Here is a 23,911-nt window from a genome sequence, read left to right on the forward strand (position 1 = left end):
TTTGTAAGCAGATAATCTGGCTCTGTAAAACTTGAGTTTCAGAATGATTTATGTAAGTGGTTCCAAATCTCATTTTATTCACATAAGATAATAAATAAAGCATCTTTAAAGAGCACATGGCAAAAAGTTGAATAAATTCATATAGACAAAAGAAGTTAGTGAAACAGGAAAGAAATCTTTTAGTACAATTTTTCCTTTTAGCATCACAAAGGAAACAGTGGTACCAAATTTTTCAAGACCTTGAACACAGCACTCAGTCCAATTCCCCTTCAATTTAAATATGCCTTGCAGTCCTACATTAAGACCACATTATTTCTTAACACTTTTAAAACAACTTTTTATTTTATGGCGTGTTTTTATTAATATTATAAATTCATCTGAAGTTCTGACCTTATTTTCCCTTTCTAAATAGTAACTAATAATTTCTAATTACTAATACACTCATATTTAGTATTTGAGTAATTATTTTTTATTTTTATTTTTGTGTACTAATGGAGGATCTTTAAGTAGAAAAGTACATTCCATTTCATAGTTTGTTCAAGAACAAATGATACAAATTAAATGAAACACAGCTGGAATAAATTAATGTGTGACAGCAACAATAGAAGAGAAAAACAGCCTGAGTTCAGCTGGATCTAATCATAGGGAGAGTGGCTTCAAAGGCACATGAATGCATCTTTATTTTTCTGAAATGCATAAAGATGGAGACATTTCAGCTGGAAAATAAAAATTGATCCACATGCTTCTCATTAAGATTAATACTCAGTAGCAGATTTCTGTTTGTATCTGTGAGAGGTGGGATTCACAGCTGCATTTCTATGCTTATTATAGTGTTATAAACACTGTGTGTTGTGGAAAAGAGAATTCAATCTCCTAACCCATACTGACTTCACAAGGAGGCAAAGTCTCTTCACAAGCCCAAAGTCACATTGCCAGCAGCTGTAAGCACAAGATATCAGCTTATCAACAAGCAAAAAAAAAAAAAAAAAGACTGCAAAAACTACTATACCATATTTATTTCTGATATTGTATCAATGCTTGCAATATCCAGACTCATTCCAACTGACACAGGACCATCTGCAAAAAAAAGAAAAAGTCAGAATGTAGCTTATAATTCTTTAATATTCAATATTCACAAGAACTGTCTACAAAATCTTTCCATTTTTTTCTAAATGCTTAGAAGCTATTTTAAATATTCCTTGAACACAGATTATGAAAGAATTTTCATAGTCTTAACCAAAATGTCATACTTCTGAGCTAAAACTATTTTAGTTTTCAGAAACAGGCTTTATTTCTTAAATACTTCCTGGTTTATATGATTTTTCCCCCCCAGGAAAAAAAAGTGCTGGATAAAATATTACACAATGAGGTGTGGAAGGCACAACCCCCACGGTACATCACACTCTTCTGCTGTGAGGAGCAGAGCAGTGGAAAGAATTCTTCCAGTTGCAACACCTGGTCCCTCAGATGTGGGTGAAATAAGAAGTTTCACCTGGCAATGTCACATGGTTAATATCCATGGCACAGCTGAGTGACTTTCTTGACTGCCCAATTAAGGATTTATGGTATATATTGTATCGCTGTGATTTAATATCTTGCCTTTGCCCACTAGCAGGAAATTTGTGATTTAAATACCTTTATTTATAAAGGAAAACTTGTCATAAGCTGAAGTACATTCAGTGTAGTTTAAGACCTTACTAAGTAGTTGTTGTTGTAATGTCAGTATGCTCTGATTCCCATTTCCTCCTGAATGTGCATTTCACACTGTTGGAAGGAAGATCACCAGCTGTGCATTTTAAAATGCAGATTTTTTTGCAGCGCTTTGATGGAAACAGGACATTATTACATTATTCTTGGTTGAATATGTGCAGAATAATTAACAGAGTTCTTGTACAAAGAAATTAATATTAAATCAGTGCATCTTTCCAAGAAATTGAGAAGAAAAGAACACAGCACTGAGAAATGCAGAAATACTTTAGGTAAAACCTCTGCAGCTGGAAGTGCCCCTATCTCACAGGCACATGGCTAAAAGCCCTTCTTGGCTCCTTGCAATACATTTTGTAGAAATCTCCTGTACGGCCCCAAATGGCATCCAGAGGAACATGGAATCCAACTCTACCCTCCTGAATAACACTAAAGAAAAAAATGTGTCATTCTAAGATGTGTAAGTTTCTTAGCATTTTTATTTTTTCCAAAGTATTTTCTATTCCTAATGCATGTGCTAAAATCATTACACATCTGCCACTCCTGAAAACAATCTTTAAATCCTTTGTTCTGGACTCAGTTGAACATTTAAATATAAAGCTCCAGCTTAAAATAGGACTGCAGGTTTGCAGCATGCCCTGATGCTAATATGCATGTTTATTATATACTATTAAATTATACGTTAGATTTAGAAACTATTGTTCATATACTGGAAAAATACTTTGGAGGTTAACTTTGAAACAAAATTGCCTGAAAAACTCTCAGATCATTGACAGGTTTTTCTTCTGTTTCTTTCCATTCTTTTCATGTTTTGATACTCCATGAATACATTTATTTGTTCTCCCTCCAGGATTAAAAGGTCAACTCCTAAGAAACTCTTCCCAGCTACCTGAGGTGCAAATATTAATACTTATACTATACTTATACGTACCATTGTACTATATCATAATTGCAGGTACAATATTGCCAGTCTCAAGAGATATCTCAGACCCTCAAAAACCATTGAATTTTAAAATAATGTGGTTTATCATGCATATTCTGGGGTTTTTTATGTCTTCCTAGAGATTCCCATGAGTGACAGTAACAGAGCATATTACTGTCAATTATCACACGATCATCTGGGGAGAACCCCATCCAGCAAGGCACACGCCTAATGATGGACCTCCCCAAGGAGAGGACAATGCACTGTTCAGACGATTATGCAGGAATCACGGCTGGGAATAATCAGACTCTTCCTATTATATCATAATTTATTAGTAGGAACAACACCTGATCCTTTCCCAGTAAGATGATACAAATTAGGGAAAATGTCCATTAGCAGCATTTCAATATCATCAGTGCTAGGTTGTTACACATATGAGAGGAAAAGCTGACTTTCCAGAAAGATTATTGAAATTAAGCAGGGGTTACTTTCTCTGGAATCAGACAGAGAAATCTACAGAACTGTGTAGATTCTTTTTTTCTTTCCTGCTGAAATATTTTTCAAAATATTTCTGAGTAACACAACAGCATTGCAGTGTTGGGTGAACTCTCAAACACCACAAGACGTCCAGCTCTGGTTAAGATGTACTTCAAGCTAACACGGACTGAACACAGACCTGCCTTGGGGTTCAAGTGCCAGGTGTGGCAGCACAGCCAGGAAAAACCACCCTGCTCCCCTCGCCCCAGCCTCCAGCTCTCACTGCCCAAGAGCACCCAGCCTGCCAGCCCAGCACCCACAAAAACTCAGCAGAAATTACATCCCCCTGGATACAGCGATGTGCTGGATGGGAGGAGCTGTGCAGGAAAACAAATTATGGAAAGGATCTTTAGTAACACAATACAAGATGCTGAGAACAGCTTTGCTCCAGCAGTTAATTAAATCAGAATAACATTAATAGTTAAATGCTGATTTCTTTTTCGCATGTAAGGATAAATGTTTATTTAGTAAGGTACCATAAATTGTAAAGTACTAATAACAGAATGAGACTCCTCATAATTATTCACCAGGGTTTCCTCTGAACTTCCTCTGAAAGGTCTCCTGTTGACAGTGTCAAGAACTGGACAGCAAACCAGATGAGGCAGTCAGTTCCTACATTTCCATATGTTTGGCAGAAGTTCTATGTATAATGACAACATCAGAAGAAATCTACCGATCTTCAGAAGAAAACTGAAGTCACTGTGTCCTGCATTATTGAAGGGAATCTTCAAAGCATGGCAGAGCATTGCCAAAGGGAGTGCCTTGTTACAGCCCTGGCTGTGCAGCCTAAGCAATGTGTTTTAATTTTACTGCAATTTATGTGAAGTGTTCCTCTATGCCCTTCATAGATATTCCTAGTGATCCCAAATGGGAAAGCAGACAGAAAAGTGGCAGATAGCATACCTAAAAATTAAGTTTGGATCACTCACTGCAATGACCCTGGTCTGTAGCAGCAAAATAAACCACCACGTGTGTACCTACTACTGCAATGGATCAGCATTATCAGTAAGTTCCAGTGCTGAGCCATTAGCGTGAGCTCTTTTTCATTTAGTTTAAGAAAACTCAAAACAATTCTGACATTCAGAAAGGCCTCAAAAGGCATTTTGAAAGAATGTCTCATCTTTTCAGCAATACTGGATAAAATACTGCCAGTAAACAAAGAATTAGAAAGAAAATTATCACTAGAATAATTCATTATAGCTTTCCAAAAACCTAATTTTGTCTCTCTGATTGCCAGCTTTGCTTTGCAGTACTACAGAATTCTTACAGAATGCTTAGATTTTTTTTTCAGGGCATTTAACTTCCCGCCACAAGACATCTTTCTTGACAAATAGTTACATGAAGAAAGTGGACAGGTTAAGACAGGCCTTCTGACAGATCTCAACTGTAATTCTTGATTTGAAGGAGCAGAAGACAGACCCATTTCTAGCATGAATCAGTTTCAATCCTATTTGTTTACATCAATAATTTTTAGACGTTGATGTTGCTTTGCTGGCACAGTTTGTGGACAAGACAAAAATTGCTGGGGACCATGTTAACAACAGCTTGTTAAATCATTTGTAAAACCCCATGTTTCCATACAGCCAAATGCAAGCAATTAATGTGGGGACAAATAAGACAGGCAGCACACACAGGATAAGAAACCATCTTGGCAAGCAGTGGCTTTGAGAAGGATTTAGAGGCTGTCACAGATAATCATTTCAACATGCTCTTTCCATCTTATGCTTTGGCAGCAGCATTATTGCAATGGGGAGTCATGTACAGAATTAAGTTATCTTGCAATCTATTCTGTATTGGCAAGACTGTTATGACTGTGACAAGATTTGTTTTCCACATTTAAATAAAATGTGCAAACAGCAGACACAGTTTGGTTGATAGAAAGAGATATATTCCAAAAGACAAAAATCTGGAAGCTTAATATCAAATCTTGTAACATAAAAACCAAGGAGCATTGTTTACTCAGCTCCTCAAAGAGAAGTCAGAAAGGTGACTTGTCCAGTGTCAGAAAATGCATGCAATAGTAAATTGTCTGGCAAAGCAAAGAGACAACAAGAAACTTCAAATAAATTTATCTTTTATGTTTTTGAACATAACCACCATTTAGAGTCTCTGATGGAGCCTTTGGAGGGGTTGGAGAGGCAGGGGAGAACCTAAAAACCAAAACCCAAAGTGTCCTGCTTGCAGGAAGCTGGGTTTGGTGGCAATCAGATGCTCTTAGCATGTCTTCTGGGAAAAGAAGGAAAATCTCCATTAACATGTGTATGCTTAAGTTTACATATTCTGGGCTTTTTGCTTTTCCCTAAAGGATTAGATATTGGCTAGATATTGGATGTGAAATAGTCTTTAGATGATGGTTATTTAGTATTTCTTTCTCATGTGCCCTGTGAGTTTGCCTCACTAAACCGAAGGGTGCTAGACACAGCTAACATTCTGATATCTCTTTCATACATTCCTGAAGACTAAAATGCCTTCCTCTAATTAAATTTATAGAACTTAATATAAATAACATTTGAGGGAAAAAAACCCATGGTGACAGGTCTTAGACAGAAGGCTAGACCCAAAAATTTTATTTGCTTTAATTTAAAACTTAAGTCTGTGAAATGTATTACTCATTATGAAGGAAAATAATCTTTTAAATGTGATTTAGAATAACTGATTTAAGCATGACACTTTTCTGTACCACTTGAAAGCAGCTTCCATATTCAAATATACTTAGCTGTGACCTTTTCCTAGTATCTCTCTTTTTAATTAGAACACTTAAATTATCACATTCAATCACAGAATAAAATCTATTTGTATAAAATTATTTACAAGATTTTATGCATCCCTTAACAACCATATGAACCTAATCCAAGGCTCCCTGAAGTCTGCAGGAATTTCTCATTAATTCAGGGAGTTTGGCACAGCACATAAAGTTATAAAATTGATCTACATGGTTCCAGCAGAAAACCTGAGCTGGAAATCAGCTTGTATTGCTGAGATAAAGTGTCAGGGTAATGTAGCACATTTAAGGGAAATAACAGTTGATTTTTAAATTCCTTATGCCAGATTTTCTGTAGAAGCATTCCATATATATCTGTAAGGGTAGGATAGATATAATTATATTGAGGAGTAATATCTACTAACATTAGTACAGGAGCATTTCATATTCCAGTCCAAAAAATGGCTACATTAATTCCAGATTAGGGGTTTGGGGTTTCTTTATTATTTATTGCACCTATCTGCTTAATCTGAAGACCTGCTTGATGAACCAGCTCAAAGAGGGACATTAAAGTGCTACAGATAAGGAAAGAGAATATTCTTAATAGCAACATTCAGATGAGGGCAGAGCTAAATAACCAGTCCAGCTGAGATTCTTCTGTGCTAACAGTGTCTGAAGTACCTTCACAATGTGGCAACCCACCATGGACAAACATAAAACACTCAGCCAGTTTTATTTGTCTGCAGGCCTCTGACACACTAAGGCTGGCTTCAACTAATCCAACTTTGGGCACCCCATTTAGGTGCTTGGAGGTGGGAAGGACAGTCTGTGTTACACAAAAATGGCAACGTTTGTGCAGCCAGGGTCTGGAGGGGTGACTATGAAGAAGAGGACCAAAATAAGGTGAGATAAATCCAGAATTAAAATCTAGATAAGCAGTAGATTCAATCCAGGCAAGGAAAGGAGAAATCAGGTTTTATGTTGTTATGCAGTCATTGGATTCAAATGAAAAAGATCTTCATAGTCCCCCTGTTAATGACACTACCCCAGTTGGGGTATGAGGTTGGGACATTTCCAGTCATCTGCCAGTCCTTGCACAATGACCAAAACAAATTAATAAGCAAATGGAGGGTTTGTTATACTAAAAATTTATGAGCTGCCATAAATTTTACTTAGCTAGTAAATATTTCTGGTTTTTCTGGCTTAAAGAGAAAGGAACTGTCATTTTATGAACATTTGTTTATACCTAACTTTCTTTTCAGGACTAAAACCCCATTTTGTCAAATATTAAGGAGCTCAGTGCCACTGATTTTGCAAGAGTATGATTCTATCTTGGCAGCAATCATCACTTCAAAAATTGCCCTTTCCAGCCTGAAGAAAATTTTCAAGGACAAGTAACTTTGAAATTATTTTAAATTAGGTTATTCTAAAATTTAAGCTCACCTCTGGCCCTCTCATACTTGATAAAAACCACATTTCAGAGTTTCATTATGACTCACTGACATTAAGCTTAAAGCACTGTAGATGCCCACAAATAATACCATCTAGCTGTATGACAAATTTCTTCATGTATGTTTATGAGTGTGTTTCTAACTGAGCTAATAAACAGAAATGCACATAATTTTGAAAGCAAAGGAATCTTGGCCAAACTAAAGGAAGCCAAGTGTCTTGAAAAGACTGGCTTTAGCAGCATATCAACATATACATACTAGGCTCCCATTTATAAAAATCCTTTCATTCAAGACAGCAAACATAGATTGTCAGGTGCATATCCATCCTTTTCTGTTCATATTTCTAGAAACACAAGTTTCTTTCTCAGAGTATATCATCACTGATAGGTTGTACAATCAAGATGGTGCAGGCTTTTACAGTAGCCAGTGATCTCTACCAGAATAGCCCAGTTTATGTTTTTAATGTGCATTTGTTCATTAGCCTACTCGAGTCTAATCTGCTGTTTGACCTTAAGATCCATCTCTAACTGCTCTCTCACAATTAACATAAAATCATCCCAAAGAAACTAAGAATTTGGGGGCAGTGTGACAGGGAAAAGTCACAGAAGAAGTATCAATGACAAATTGCTATTCTGACATCATCACCTCTTTGACAGCCATGCTGCAGATATTGATGTCATTCTTGAGTAAAGCCAGTTACCAGGAACAGACACAAGGTACACCAGCTGCAGGCAAAACCCCAACATATAAATCAGGAAAATATTATGTAGAACAAAGCTAGTATAGATGTGGTCACAGAGATAAATAAATTCCACTGGTTTGTTAAGCTGAGGATTTAGGTGGTTTGCTAGCTCTGCTTCTGAGAAGAGCAATCACTTCTTCTCAGTGTGACCCTCATGCAAATTGTAGCTGCCAGTAATAGAGAGGGGTCAGGACTAGGCTGATACCACTCCCCAGCCCAAGCACACCTTCCATTATGGCAGGGAAAGTGATCCCAAATGATCTCACAAAAAGCTACAGGTTCAAAAATCAGGAGAAGCATTGCCTGAGTCATCCTAACTCAAATTATTCCTACAAAGTAATTGCTCACAAAACCACCAACCCTGCATTTAGAAGTGGCATCAATAAAATGTATTTTTTTCAGAGTGTCATCTGTTCCTTCAGCACTCAAACTAATAAAGATCCATCAAAGTTTTCTGAGGCAGTTTGCATGCCTGAGCTGCAGGGAGCACATGCAGCGATGCTGTGAGCCTGGCTCTGTGTGTGACAGACCCGATCTGTGCCCCAGCTCCTCTGGGATTTCCACACCCAGAGAGGCCCTAGCACCCCTCTGAGCAAAACAGCCAGGTAAAAAAATAGCTATAGCATTGCTGTGACACAACAGCTGAGGAAAAAAGATAGAGAAAAGGGAGATTTGTAACTCAAATATGCTTTATGGTAGGTCTTAATTGCTATTACAGGATTTTGAAATGAGATTCTGTAGTCTATCCAAGCACACTCATCATGGCGGTGCCAACATATCTCTAGTACTAACATGGGGTAATGAATAAAATATATTAATAGCCACTGAACACAGTTATTTTACATTATGCATCATCTCCAATGAGGAAGGGTTAGTTTATTTATTAAAGTTACTTTTATTTTGCTGTCAGTCTCCTTAGAGCATTAAATATTTTATAGAAGTTTTATCATCAGCTAAGATAATTACAAAAAAAACAAGGAGATTAAATCATTTTCCCCTTTTTCTTCAACCCAAAAGGTTTATCTTAAAATTATTATAAATGGATTCAGAAACAGCACATGATGTGTAGCATCCAAACTGAACCAGGTAGTTGGATGGCAAGAGGTAACAGTATGGTCTTAGAAACCTACTAGTCAATCATTTGTTTAAGCAGGATATAAAGGGATATAAAATATTTCATTTGCATTCATACCTCTAACATTTCCAAACGTCTAGCTCAAGAACTATTGCCTAGCATTCATGCTGCAAGTTTGTTTTCTGACAGACACATGGGGCTGAGCTTCTTTTCAACATTCAGAGTATTTTCTTCTTCAGTGTTATGCACTTTCTCCAGGACAAGCTCTTCATGCCACTTTCTAACTCCTCAGTACTTCTGATACATCCAATAGCCTCATTCAAATAAGGAAGAAGATTTTCACTGAGATTTCAGGTGTCTGACTGCACTGCAGGGCAGTAAAATCAGCCTTGATACAGTAGACTGTGTGGCTCTTCCATTCTGGTAACCATTGGTTTCTGATGCAGGGAACTCACATTTTTGATTCATTTTCTCTTTTCAGTTCATTCCTCCCCCACAATTTTCAGTAAATCTGTTCAGTGACCTTTAAGACCCGAGGCAAGAATCATTTATTAAATAATTCTCTTGCAAACTTATAGCTGAGACACATAGTACTTTGCATAGTAACAAGATTTGTCTGTGCTGTTATGAACAGCTTGATAAATAAAGCTTTCAAATCTTTAATCAAAGCTTTTTATAGTTATTATTTAGGAAATTAGAGGAAATTACTCATTTAAATAGGTAAGATGTTACAGTTTATTTAATAAATTGATAGTCAAGTTTTCTAACAGTCTGGAAGTTTAGCTTGCAAATTCTTGGTATAGACAAGTTTCACCTTGGGCCACAAAAGCTATTGAACTCTATCTTATTATATCACAGAACATATATAATCAGATCAGTGGCTGTCAGATATCAGAGGAAAAAAAGTACAGAAAAAAACCATTTGCTCTCATGCTGAATTTTAGACACCACATTATGTTATGACTCAGTCTTACAGAAAGAGCTTTTCTACTTACTATCAAAAAATGGACGTAGATACTTGTTGTAGCCTTTTATTATTTTTTGTATTGTTGGAGGTAGAATGTCACCTTTTCCTTCAGCTTTAGGAATTTGCATTGACCTAAAAGGAATTGAAAATGAGGATGTTTTAAAGGACATAATAAAAAAACCCAATATTAAAAAAAAAATCAGATTTCATAATCTGTATTAGTCTTTTATTGGAAAAGAACTCTTTTATACCTTACAGTTTTTTATTTCTTTTTATACCTTAAATTCTATTTCTTTTTATACCTTAAAGTCTATTATTTCTTAACACTCCATCTGAGAAACAATCTTCTTTAATACTTTATCTGTAAACAGGGCATTACGGTTATAATCTAGGAATGTGGAAGGGATGCTAGTCGTTTATTAAGCTTCTTTTTACATAATGAAATACATTATATTTAGGTCTCAGAGACAGAAACCATCCTCAGACACTAATGCATAAAAACACTCTAAAAATCCTGCTTTCACAACACAATTTTTAAACAGGCTACAGAAATAATCCTGTTGACCAAAATCAGTGAAGCATAATGAGAATTCAAGTGCTTCCTCCGTTCAGAAACAGCTACAAACGCAATCCACAGAAGCTATATATAAATAATTACAAACCTTTCTGCCTAACCCCGGAGCTGAGCACCCCAAGGCCGTAAGCAGGGTGTGCTCTTCAGAAATTACAGCACCGATGGTAGCCATGACTCGTTCCCAAAGATTTGAGAAAGGGTGGGGGATGAATTCTGAAGGTGAGGAGCAAATAAAGAATTGCCTTAGTGAGCGCAGCAGCATTGTGTCTGCTGCTGGAGAGCAGGCATGGATAGGAACACCAGGAGAAGGAGAAGGGTGAGCAGCCCTCCTGCAGGAGGTGAGAGCTGCAGCTCTGCTGATTTGCTCCCAGAGAGGAGAATCCAAGCACAAACCATCCGGCAAGGGGCTACCAGTGTTTTGTGATCGTCCCTTACAGTGCTAAACCCTCCCTGAATTCCTTAGGCTCAGCTCTTTCTGGAGCTGCTCCTGAAAACTCTGCTTTCTCTTCTGCATTGTATTTCTGGGTCTCTTGTAGCTTTCCAAAGCTCGATGTTTTCATTTTAATTTTGCCGTTTCTGAGAAAGCTTGAGTTCTTTTGTCAGGACACTGAGACACTAGGAATAATCATGTATCTTAGACTGGAAAAGCTTAAATGCTGAGATGATCTCACTGCATGCACGTGGCCAAATCACACTGTGGTTTGAAATGTGGTGTCCCACTGTCTTGAAAAGCTGCTATTGCTGCATAATTTTTTATTCACCAGGCCCTATTGCCACAGAAGTAGCTGATTTTCATTATCTACCTTATAACACAAATATCTTAGCTATTTGAATGATCTTATTTCTCTCCTTTATTTTTTCCCTGTTTTTTGTTTCTGTATTGCCAAAGAATTATGTTGTTACTTAAGTGTACCCTTGAGTAATGCCAGCATCGAAATAAGGGAAGTTTCTCCTGTAAATTTTTCCCTAAAGAAACAAACAGTCACATTGAGTTGAGATGTGACTATAAATAAGAAGGCCAGTTTTATGTTGCATAGAAGTGTTAAAATTGGAAATGCATTTGAATGTAATTAATTTCTTAAGTACTGTACTTGGAATAGATATCTCTCCTTTCGTAATTTACATATAAATTTTAGCTAAGTCTTCAGTGACCTGCATGAGCTTAATTTCACAGTTTTACTGGATTGTTCTTGAGTAAGTTTTACACGTCGTGAAATGTTAAAAGAAGACTTGTTTCTTTTCTACTGCTAGGGAATATCATTATTCTGCCAATCAATATGCAACTGCAGAGTGGTCTGGTTCATTATCATCAACTCTATTTTCTAAGATATGTCTTTAAAATTTTTATGGAACTCCTTCCTTTAAACGACCTGTGGTAATTCATAATTTTCCTCATTAACACATGATGTATAGCCTCATATCGCTGGTCTTTTGAGATTTATGGTTAAGTAAGCCTGGGAAAGCTGTTAGGCTGTAATTAAGGCAGTGAGTTAATGAGGCACTGTCCCTCGTGTGCTGTTTGGCCACAAAACCTTAGAGAAGTCCCAGCACAGCAAGCCAACAAGTGGAAGGAGCCTGAGGCCTCCCAAATGTGGGTGTGGTGTGAGCAGAATGTCAGTGGTGAAAGATGAGAAACCTGCAGAGGTTCTGTGCCTTCAGCAGTTTGGGGGTTCTGTGTTTTAGGGGATGATGCCCTGGTACCTTTACAGCACTCTTTGATTCCCATGCTCCATTCCCAGCTCAGCCACAGGGAGCTCACAGCTGCAACATTCACAAAGGATAAAGCTGAAATTCATTCCACTCATGCATCTGCATCTTCTCTTCAATGCATCTAAGCTTCTCTTTTAACCAGTATTTGTGTTGTTACATTTGTGTTTCACAGTTAAGGGAAACTGTCTAAGTTTCTCCATTTTCCTAAGGTATGTGAAATACCCTGGCATGCATTTAAGTGTGGAATTTTCTTGCAACAGGTGTCCAAGCCACTGAGGAGGGAACAGGCTTTTACAGAAAAAAGCCCTGAGTATGTAATTATTTTTCAGCTGAGAATATCTATCTGTTCTGGGCTGTCAATGCTTAATAAATGCTCTAACTCATCGGGATCAGTGCCCTCTGGTTGCTTTTATAAAAGCTGAGTTATAATTATTTATTTTCCTAAGTCATTCTAACGCACAAAACCTGCAAATTTTGGCTGAACTTGAAAGGTTCAACAACTGTTTGTTATTTAAGGTACTTTCAAGTTTGTGTCTTAACAGAATGGAGTAACTGGAAGGAAAAAAGGAACATTTGCCCTAAACAGTAGTATATATAATTTATTTAGGCAAAAGTACAGTCTAGACACATGTATGAGAATATTTTTTCTGGCTATTTTTTGTCAGAAGATATGTATCATGAAAGCATGAAAGAAACAGAAACACCTTAGAACTGCAAGAAAATAAACAAAATGCCAGATACAGTTTGAACAAGCTTTTGAAACACTCCCCCCAGGAAAACAAGAATAAAAAAAGCTTTTTTTCAGGCAATTCACTGACAGGCGAAGGTCTTACAGATGCAAATAAAGTTGTTATTTCTGGTTTCGTACCTTTGCTCAATGATATGAGGGTGTATATGGTCTTTGCAGATAAACTGTAGCAAAATCTAAATCACTGATTAATTCTCTGCTTTGAGAGAATACTGTCACCATCTTTTTTATTATTAAATGGTGAGGTTGAAACTAACATCATGTTACCAGGCACAAGAACAAACAGTGAAATACCATAAATGCTCTTGAGCTCAGGCAAAAAAGAACATTTAATAGAATTCTGTTTCTGATTCCCTAAACCCAGGCTAGCATTCTTTATGTTAAAAACACCCTCCCTGAAACAAATGGGAACCCTTCTTCAGACCAAATAGCATGCATTTGTAAAACTGATTCCTCATAATGGATAAATTTGCCTCAATTTTTTCATTGCTACTTAAAAAAAATGCTGGGAAACAAATCATCCAGGCAACTCCCCAGATATAGATTTTAATAGTAAAAATGGGGCCATGTTATGATTGTAATGTAATTTAATGTTAAGTGAAGTGAAGAAGTGTCATTCAGGCAGGGAGAGATAGAAAGGAAAAAACAACACCATACCATTACTGACTGTAAATTATTCAGTAAAAGAAACTCTCTTCACATGTTAGGCAGAGATTTTCCAAGTGGAATACCTAAGAGACCACTTGGCAAAAAATCATGGTCCTTGCTTTGGGTGCACCTCAGCCCTTGGGTTTTAGTTAGAAATATTTCTCTGTTTCAGTGCCAAGCAGAAGAGTTTTTGTTTTAAACAGCACTTTCACAAACCCCTCCTGATTTGTGCACTGCAAAATGCATTTTTGTACCCAAGTATCATCTTGTCTGTGAGATAACCAAGGGCCAGAGCCCCTTCTCAGCCTGTGTCTGGATTTGGGTGTGACAGGCACATCAGCTCAGTGCCCTGCACTGTACCCAGGCACTCACAGGTGCTGGGTGTGCACTAAACCCCATGGATGACAGTCAGGAATGAACTCCTGTGCTGCTGGACACTCACAGCCAGATGAAGCTGTAAGAGGATTCACAAAGTCTGTCTGATATTCATGAGATGTGTACCACAGGCTCCTGGGGGAATTTTGCCTCCTTGTTCTTCAGGTGCTTCTGAAATTGTTGGTCTTTTAGCAGGGTTTTATTAAGCCATGAGTCACCCACTCATTGCAGCGGGGCAAGTCACAGCTGATGAGGAAAGGTGGAATTAGAGCAAGAGCATGCTCTGGACAAAGACCTCTCTATAGGAATGGAGAAGGTGGATACTTTAAATTTATTTTCAGGGGATTGTGCCGCCTGTTCCCACTACTCAGAGAAAGCTTTATCTAAATGAGTGTTTGCACACCCACTTGAGTTAAAGCTCAGATAGAATCTTATCTTGAGGAATCTACTGTGAGACGTAGTTTAAGCAATTCTAGATAAAGAATTGGCTCACAGACTTTAAATACTTCTGATGAAAGTAGTGATGAGAATGTTTAACCTGTCCGTTTTTGCATTTTCTTATGAGAATTACTTAAAGAATATTTTTGCCCATTTTTATAGAAGGAATATATTTTAAGTGCTCCATTTCTATATTTTTTTGTCATGGCAGCTGTACTGTTAGAAGGGTTATGTGCAGCCAGAGGGGATCATTTTCCCTTTCCAGCATAATGCATCTCAGATTTCCTAACAACTTCATTATTTCTTATCAGAGAATAAGAAAACAGTGTTTAAAATAGGTAATTCTTTTTAAGATACTCTCCTTTTAGTGCACAATGATGATTTTACTATCTCAAGCTTGTAGTAAATCTAGGTGCACTCTGTGTTTCTGTCCTAGGGCAAGGCACTATGCTCCGGGCAAGGACTGTGTGCCCATCTGAATTTGCTAAGCATCTGATACAATGCCTACTTTGTACTCAGTAATCCTTTATTTGAGGGTTCATATGCTTCACAAATTCCATTCTTTTTCACCCCCATCAATCTTTCCAATTAAAAAAAAATCTGTTTATCAAGGCAGCTGAGATTCATGAAGCTCAGTCCTGTATTTCTGTTAATACCCAGGTTCTTTAATTTTTGTAAGAGGCAAGATTCAAATGCCAAGATGATTTTACTTTGTTGCCCTGACAGATATGTCTTTAATTATAAGTAAGTTTATTATAAACCAATGGATATAATAACATATTAAAGAAATAATAATTTTAGCAAATACTTCTTACCTATAGAGCAGCAATAGAAAAAGGGCTTTGAGACTGCAGAACTTAAGACTGCACATTGTCATAAGTTCTTTCAGAAGTTCTTGTAGTTCCTAAAAAACCAAAAGTGCAGAGGTAATGTTTTACAGCACATATGCATTTCTCATACGTTAATTTCCAAAGGTTTTAAACACTAGAGATATTGTATCTTGAATAGCTTCTTCTAATGTATAAGTGTCTATATCCATTTTTTAAAATCTCAAAACCTGGATAAAAAAAAAAAAATGGTGGCATCAGAATAATTAATTTAACTAACCAACATTCCAGTATACTACAGTTCTTTCATTTTAGTCTCTGTCCTTTAAATATTAGGAAAAGTAATTGCTGTGAAAAATAATATCATCCTGTGCAGGAGAATTGCAAACACTGAGTTTTGTCTCTGCTATTCATATTTGTGAGTGCATCTCTGGCATATCAGTGTCCCTTCTAAAGGGACAATACATGGCCCCATGTTAGAGCACAGAGCTATTTAAGAGCAACCTCTGTGGTACATGCATAGCATCAATACCACTGGTACATAACTTTGGTAGTCTTTTTGTTAATGAGAAAAAATGAAATTTTAGGCTTCTATACCTAGCTATTAAAAAAAATCCTTTGTATATAAATCATATATAATCATCCATATTCATAATAATGGCTGAGGTAAGATGTCTTTTCTGAATGGGATTTCTTTGCTTTTGTCAGTATGATTCACATCCACAATGGTTATTTTAAGAAATCTGTCAGCTCTGTAATCCATTTCTGGATGAAAAGAGTATCAATCCAGAGTGTAATGCAGTCATGCAACAGATCTGAAATGCACAGACTGTGCACACTTTTCTGTATTTCAGCAGAGTACACAAACCTCATTTGTAAGACTTGCTTCAAAACACTGAAACAACCACACATATCAAGAATGCTACTTATGCAGAACCTGCAAGACAATTGTTAATTAATGCAACTGAAATATCTTTTTTAGGTTTCAGGAAGGGACAATCAAACCTCTTTTCAGTGCCCAGAGTGAGTTTTGCAGGAGTATCTTGCATTTTCATTTCCCAGAAAATTGCTAATAGTAAAGAACTTAAGTTTCACAGCCTAAAACTTTGTTTCACTGTTCTTTAGTGACCAATGTAAAAGGCCAGCAAATTTTTAAAAACCAAAGTGATTTTTCTTTCAGTCTACAGCTCTAGTAAGAGCAAAACTAGTGGTATTTACCTAAATTAATGCCATGTGAATGGGATATGGCTTTTATGTAACAGTGAAGTGACAAAATAACTTGTTCATGTCTCGAATGAAAAAGGAAAACTATTTCAATGGCTTTTTAAATGAGGAAACATTCTCAGCATCTTTGCTACTTTAAGCATACACCAGCCTGGTAAATATTAATGTCAAAATAAATCATAGACTCCTCCTGACTTCCACAGAAAATCATGCATGAGACATTAAGAGAGCTGGTAATAGGAAAAAACAGCACAAATGAGCAGATGGTGTTGTCAGAACACTGCTCTCTACATGCTGATTCTGTAACACCCCTGGTGCAGATCGTGGGATCTCTTTTGCATGTCTCATTTTGGGTTTGGATGCTTTCTACATTCATTATCTTTATCTCACAGGAAAATATGCTAAAAATAAAAAGCCTCTTACTGACTTTATAAGTACTTCATAAAGCTGCTTTTATATTTAGCTTTTGAATTGCTACTAGGAGCTCCTAATACGACTGAAGATCCTTTATGAACAGTTTAAGGAAACCTATTTCTGTGCTTGTTTGGGTTTCATTTTTACAGTACTGAAGATGAAAAGGAGTGGGCTTATTACTGATTTCTTTCTAAAGCAACTGGTTTACCTTCAGTTCTTAACCAACGTCAAAGGTAGCATTTTTAATGGAGGGTGGGGTGGAGAATTTTGGCCTTTTACACATCAAAGTCAAATCCATCTTATGGAACATGGATTATTTTTGTATGCTCAGGAAAAGAGAGCATGCAAGTAATAGAAGGGAGAAGATCCTCTTACTTCTGTGCAAGAAACAGGAATCAAGAGATCTGATTGCCACGTCAGCTGGCTTGCCCTCGCTGCAAAGGGACACTGCGTGCCAGCCAGGGAGCAGAACTGGGGAACTACTGGAGCCTTAAGTTGTTTCACAGATAATACCTAAGTTGGATATATAAACCTCTGCTGCATGTGTGGACATGCTTGCACGCACACACACGTTTTCCCTGCTGCCCCTTTCTTAGGGGCTTACTGAGCTGGTTTGTTCTGCTGAAAAGCCTGCTTTTGGCATGTTCGCACATCTGGATCTTTCCTGTCACACATTTCTTTATCAAATACTACACATTCACAGCAAGGCTCCTTTCTGCATGTGTGTATGAATGGAATTACTGGTATTTAAAACTAGTTTAGCAGAACCCATAATGTTTTCCTCCCACCCTAGAAAAATAAGCATAACCTGTTTTCTGCTTAGAATATTGAGCTATTTGGTTTAACTGGACAGACTGCATGCTGTCCAGATTATTGTGCAAATATTGACACATCTTGTTCTAAACATTTAATTGAGGTGAAGGTAACAAATCTTCCCCAGATTCTCATATGATAAGACATTTTCCTATTTTTATTCAGATCAGATTAAGACTGTAAAATGTCCTCCAATATTTTGACATTTCTCATGGGAATTCAGTTATTTATTATCTTCAGCATGACAGGAAAAGTGAATTATGCAAGTTTCACAAACCTTTGAGGCTGAAATGGGGTGAAGCAGACAGCTGGCAGAGGTAGTAGAAATATCGAAAGATTTTACTAGAAGTGAATTTTGTGTGAATGGATTAAAGGATACCTATTATGTTGAAATACCTTATGCACAAGTGGATGCATGAGAAAGACAAGAAATTATTAGATAATACACTTTGTCATATGGTAGTGGCCATATGCCTGATTTCCCATGGCTGCTACTGCAGGCATCTAAAACTGCATGTAGAATTATCTTAAAATAAAAAGCAGATGGTGGGTTTTAGAGTATAAATTGAATTGGCATTACAGTTGCATTTTACTTCCACATCCAAACTGTTGAATGACAGTGTCTTTAAGTGCTTGACTGAAAGGCAGAGAGAAATTCATGAGGGATTCACCCAGAGTGCCAGAGAAGTACAGCTGCCTCCCCTGCTCTGGATTCTCTGCTTGCATTGTCTGCTAGAACTGCAAAGTAACCTGTGAGCTTATCTGCTCTTGACTTCATCCTGTTTGTTAGATCAAAATGAACCAGTTGGAAGGGAAACAATGGAAAGCTGGAAACACTAAGGACTTTGTGGGAGAAAGGAAGAGGGTATATGGAAAGCAGTCACAAGATAAGATTTGGAAGTAGAGGGCATCTGCACCTTCAGTCAGTTGTCCCAGCTGTGTCCCCTCCCAGTTTCTTTTGCAACAAGCCTTCTCCCTGGTGGGCTGGTAGAAGCACGAAAGGCCTTGACCCTGTGCAAGCTCTGTTCAGCAGTAAAAACATCCCTGAAATACCAACACTTGTGTTCACAGCACAAATCCAAAACACAGCTCCATTCTAGCCACTGTGAAGGAAATTTACTCTACTTCAGCCAAAAGCACCACAGCTTGGAAAAGCCAACTGCATACGACAGACTGACAGTAGTCACTGACAAAGTACTTTGTGGAATAAAGTGCCATGATATGTCTTTGGGTTAATTTGGATGCCTGCCTATAATGGCTGTAGTTTCATGGTACTTCCTAATATTCCCTCAAAGAGAAAGGAATGCAAAATTTTCACACATTCAAATATTTATTTTCATATTAGGATTAATATTGCAGATACTGCAGCTTGAGTGAAAAGTATCAAGAAGGGGTTTTTTTTAATGTAGCAAATTAAAAAGAAGGGAAAAAACCCAGTGGCAGCAAAATTCCAGGTCTAACTGGGGAATTGACTGATGAAAGTGGACAAATGCATGTGTCTGCATCCTGTTATAAAGGGCACCCTCTTATGTGGCTGACAACTGGCTTTTGGCACACCAGCTAGCTTGTTTTTAAACCCTAGGCACATCTGATCCTGCCTACCATGGGCAAAACCATGCAAGTCTCCTTGGGCAAGTAATCAGAGTCAGATGTAGTTGGCCCATGGAAAGCAGCTGTCCTGTCGTGTTTGCTCTGCAGCCAGGCAGTTCAGGGGCCATCTGTATGGCAGGGTTATGTCAGCAACTGAAGGGCTCTTGGGCCTCTGCTGCTGCTCTATCTGCCAATAGTTCACAGTGAAACTCTGGGTTCCAGTTATGCTATGATCCTCTGATCAACAGTTGTCACGTGTGCCAGGCAAGAGAAGTGTCATTTTCTCAGTGAAAAATCTGAGAAGTTGCTCCAGTCTGAAAGCATCTTCTGAAGTTCTGTACCCTGAGATGTTTTTGTCAAAGATATTTTTCAGCAACAGAAGCTCACACTCTCAAATAAGTAGAATGAACTTAAGATGCACCAGAAATGAAAACTGTTTCTCTGGTATAGCAAAATGAGTTTTAATTGAAACTTTATAAATTGTTTATATAGGTATAGGCATTATATGAGAGTCTTTAAAATTATCCCAAACAAATCAGTATGACAAATTTATTTATTAGGAAAAGAAAAATACCATAGCATGATTTCAGACTATATAAGCAACAACTCAGTAATTTACTTCAATGTCCCAAATAATGTACAAGTTTATCTGTAAAATCACTGTCCTCAAAATACACTGGAAGGTCAGAATAGAAGTCAACCAAATCTATTGTTACAGCCTTACAATTTTTAGTGTCAGCACTTCTAGCCACCAAAGGAGTAGGGATTATCAATATGCTGCTAATACTTACATAATTAAGTGTATGAGAGACATTTGGTGCCCTGGATTGAGGTCTTTATTTCTCACCAAGTTCCCTGTATTATCAATTTCATGAACATCAAAGCCTTAGAGTAAGTTACATAACCTATGATAGGATTATTTTATATGTTTATCTGTTGTTGTTTTCACTCTCTGCATTTTAAATACACTACATATTGTGGATTAGCTGCAATATAACTGGTAAGGATGCTGTTAGCATTATAATGTTTTGCTGGAAATTTCATTTCAGATTTATAAAAAATGAGTGCTTGGGATGATAATACAATTCTAGGAGTTACCTTCATGGAGCAAGTGCCAGATGTCCTGTTCCCAACCAGCACAGCACTAAACTGAAAGGTTTCAGCAATGTACAGAAATGGATGTAGTAATAAACATTCACAAAATAGATTATAAGAAATGACCATGTTCATGTGACTGCTTAAATGTAATGCTCATTACAAGTTCTGCTTATATCTACTGAAAAATCTACAGAAAACGTCGCCCACAGGGTATTTTCTAGTTTTAAAAGGCAGAGAACTAAGTAGCTTCTCTCCACCTTGTTTCTAAACATGATTTTAGGTAACTGACACTCAAAAATCTGGCATATTAGTGGTGCTTGAGTCACGGCTGATGATTACTGCCATTTGTAATTACCCAAAGAAATCAGAGGTTTATGGGGTTATTAATGGTTGGGTTTATGTGCATACAGACTTCATAAAGTTTTTTGCTCTGTGCATCTCAGTTCTGCTATCTGGGCATCTGGACCTCTACATAAGTCTGCAAACGTTTGAGTCCTCCAGTACCAAAATCCAAATCTCAAGTCTGAGACCTTTACTGGCTTTTTAAGGTGTTTGTCAATACTCCAAGGTCCTCCCACCCCCAATCCCACAGACAAGCAGGATTACCTTCTGCCACACCAGTTTTACAGTCAGAACTCACAGCCCACCCATGTGGCTGCAATAGGCCCTCAGTTTCTGTGCAATTTAAAGAACGAATGTGTTTGAATTGGGTCAGAGAGGTAGGTAACCTTCAGAGGCTGCAACTGATGGATGAAACCTCAAAGGGACCTTCGGAAAGGTTTTGACTGTGCAGGAAGGTGCAAACGGCTGTAGGGTGGCAAACACTCATGCCTTGGGTGGTCTCCCATCGACCATCTGAGACCTGAGAGCTGCCTGGTCACCAGGCACTTTAGGTCACCAGGTTTTACAGGGCACCCACAAGTGTGGGCTGAAGGCAGACACAGCAGCACTGAAACCTTCACTGTTTACACAGACCAGGATAAATAACGTGGTTTTAGCAAATAATAATATAGCAAAATTGCAACAGTTTTGTTTGGGCACTATCAGCCTAGGTATGATTAAGATAAATAGTTGAAGACCCAAAATGTTGGACAGGATATGCTGGTTCAGATTAAGAAATAACTACTTGATTTGGAAAGACAAACTGAATCCTGTCTTTGCTGTGCCAGTTTAAATTACTGTTTCTTATGACAGTTAGCAGATCTAGAATCTTCTAGCCATTAACCTGGGGCCAAGCCTCCTCACACAGACCATGATGACTTGAGTTTTGCTCAACATTCTCACGTTGTAGAAACTACCCAGGATCCAGCTAATGTCCCTCAGCTTCCCTCCATGCAGCCTTGGGCTGGGAGGATGAGGGGCATCTCATCCTGTCCCTGAACACACTCTTGAGGCTGGGAGGGGGAAAGAAGGGCCCTGCAGGAGCAGATTAGGGTCAGTCACATCCATCTTCTCTCCTCAATGAATGTTGTGCAATGTGCCTTTGAATGTATGACAGAGAACAGCCCCTTGGTCTGCAATTCCTTTTGTTTTCAGTTGCAAATTCTTGTTAGTTCGGGAGCAAAGTGGAAGAAGGAAGGGAATATACCCCAGCTGAGCCTCTTCTTTTCCATCCAAGTTATGAATTTGAATCACAGACTTTTCTGGGTTTGATTATTGTTATGCATATCTGAAACCTTTCAAAGAAAACTTTATTTTTCTTAGCCACCAAATATCTACTTCTCAGTTTGGGTCCAAGGTCTTAGACTCAAATTCCTTAGTGAATTGTTAAATATCTGTAACCAGGTAATTTACAAACTAACCATTATGGGCAGTGATGAACAACTGGCTGGTATGACTGTCCCCATGCACAAACCTGCCCTGTCACCTCAAGAGCCAGCTCCTGGATGAAAGACTGGGAAGAAAAAAATCAGTTTTCAGAGCAGTTTCAGTTTGTTTGGTATTTTTTTTAATCTATTAAGCTTTTGTATTCAAAATTTACTGGTACAAATAAAATTAAAATGACTCAGTAGAATTACATATTTTTGTAAATAATAATCACAAGATTACAGCCATGCAAAAATGTGAATGTTGTCCAAGTTGAGTGTCCTGGGCTCAGCTGTAAGCTTTTGTACCTGCTAAGGTTGAGGTCAGAGGAGTTATTCCAACTGAGATGTGCAGCTGAGCTCAAAGTAGTGAGGAATTTGGTCTAAGAGGAAATCGCATGAGGGGCTTTGAAAGCAAGAGGCATTTTTCCAATAAAATATATATTTCCAAGTTTTTCCACAGCAACCACATGGGAAGATTAGTTAAATCTGTGAGTGCCTGTTGCAGGATCTTCCTTTTCCCTCAGCGCAAACTGCTTTAACTTTATTCTGTGACAGGTAATTAGAATTGCCTGGAGTGTTGAGGATGGAGCACAACCTTTAAGAGTCCTGTTTATAAAGTTTGAAATAAATATAGCCATTGAAACTGTGTATATAGGATTTTTTTTAATAACTAGAAAAAAGAGCCTTCTAGAGAACTAAAATGCTTTCATTAAATTCAAATATTCCCTTTCTTCATTACTCAGTCCTCAATAACAGGTTTAATCAATGTGATCTATTTTAAATTTTGTACACCTTTTTAAGTACTAGTGCATTGTTCACCTCTGTATTCATTTGAGGTGGGATGCAGATTTGATGAGGAATTGGGGTAGAAAATGGGAGCTGGCTCTTACATTATCTCTCTTGGAGAAGTTTCTCCACGTGCCACTCACTGTTTTTAAAAGCAAGGTTTTGCAGCCTTTTGGGGGACGCACATCTTCGATAAAACTTATTAATTGAAATTGGAATTATTCTGAGTTATTTTAATCCAGCAGCATAACGATACCTCAGAGAGGAGACACTAATATTTAAAAAAAACGGCAATTTAAAGGACAAGAGAGCGGAGGGGGAGGGATGAGGAGGGAGGCAGCCGCGGTCCTGGGGCGGGCGCGCCTTACCTGGAGCCGCGGCGGGCGGCGGCGGCAGCTCCGAGCAGCCGGGCGGCCGGCCGAGCTCTGCGCCGCCGCGCCGCGGGTTCGAGCCCGCCCCCGGCCGGGCGTGGGCGGCACACGGCAGGGATGCGCCCCCGCTGCTGCTCGCTCAAGCCCCCACAGGAGCCTCAAAGTGTTGCCCCTTCCCTGCTGCTCCTCCTCTGCTTGATCTCGCTTGCCCCGCTTTTCAGTTTCAAGTGTGTCAGGGCGAAAGGATGCTAGACGGAGAAGTGGCGAGGATCCCTGGCAGACAAAAGTCGGGGCAGCGCTTCCCATGGCTTCTTTTTCTGCCATACCTCCGTAACTGCTGATTGCCTGGGTTTTTCTTCTTGCGATTGACCCATCCCAGCTACCCCGG

The 23,911-nt window shown here is 38.2% G+C and overlaps 1 protein-coding gene across 3 annotated transcripts in view; it reads right to left on the bottom strand.

The window, feature by feature from the left end:
- The window catches only part of LOC110473606 (gamma-aminobutyric acid receptor subunit pi), a 46,132-nt gene extending 22,502 nt beyond the window's left edge, over nucleotides 1-23,630 (bottom strand). Inside the window, exons 1-4 of one of the 3 annotated variants that reach the window (XM_021536258.4) lie at nucleotides 23,521-23,630; nucleotides 15,408-15,496; nucleotides 10,128-10,231; nucleotides 1,010-1,077 (exon numbers count right to left, since the gene is read on the bottom strand). In XM_021536258.4, the coding sequence (XP_021391933.1) occupies nucleotides 1,010-1,077; nucleotides 10,128-10,231; nucleotides 15,408-15,469 (234 nt within the window). In that variant the 5' untranslated portion in view covers nucleotides 15,470-15,496; nucleotides 23,521-23,630. Of the gene's footprint in view, nucleotides 1-1,009; nucleotides 1,078-1,361; nucleotides 1,430-10,127; nucleotides 10,232-10,761; nucleotides 11,163-15,407; nucleotides 15,497-23,520 lie in introns of those variants that run through there. The other 2 variants (XM_085582614.1, XM_085582615.1) reach the window with 2 other exon arrangements.
- Between the last annotated feature and the right edge of the window lie 281 nt (nucleotides 23,631-23,911).

The sequence above is a fragment of the Lonchura striata genome, chromosome 6 (assembly GCF_050655825.1).
Source record: "Lonchura striata isolate lonStrDom1 chromosome 6, ASM5065582v1, whole genome shotgun sequence".
NCBI lineage: Eukaryota > Metazoa > Chordata > Aves > Passeriformes > Estrildidae > Lonchura > Lonchura striata.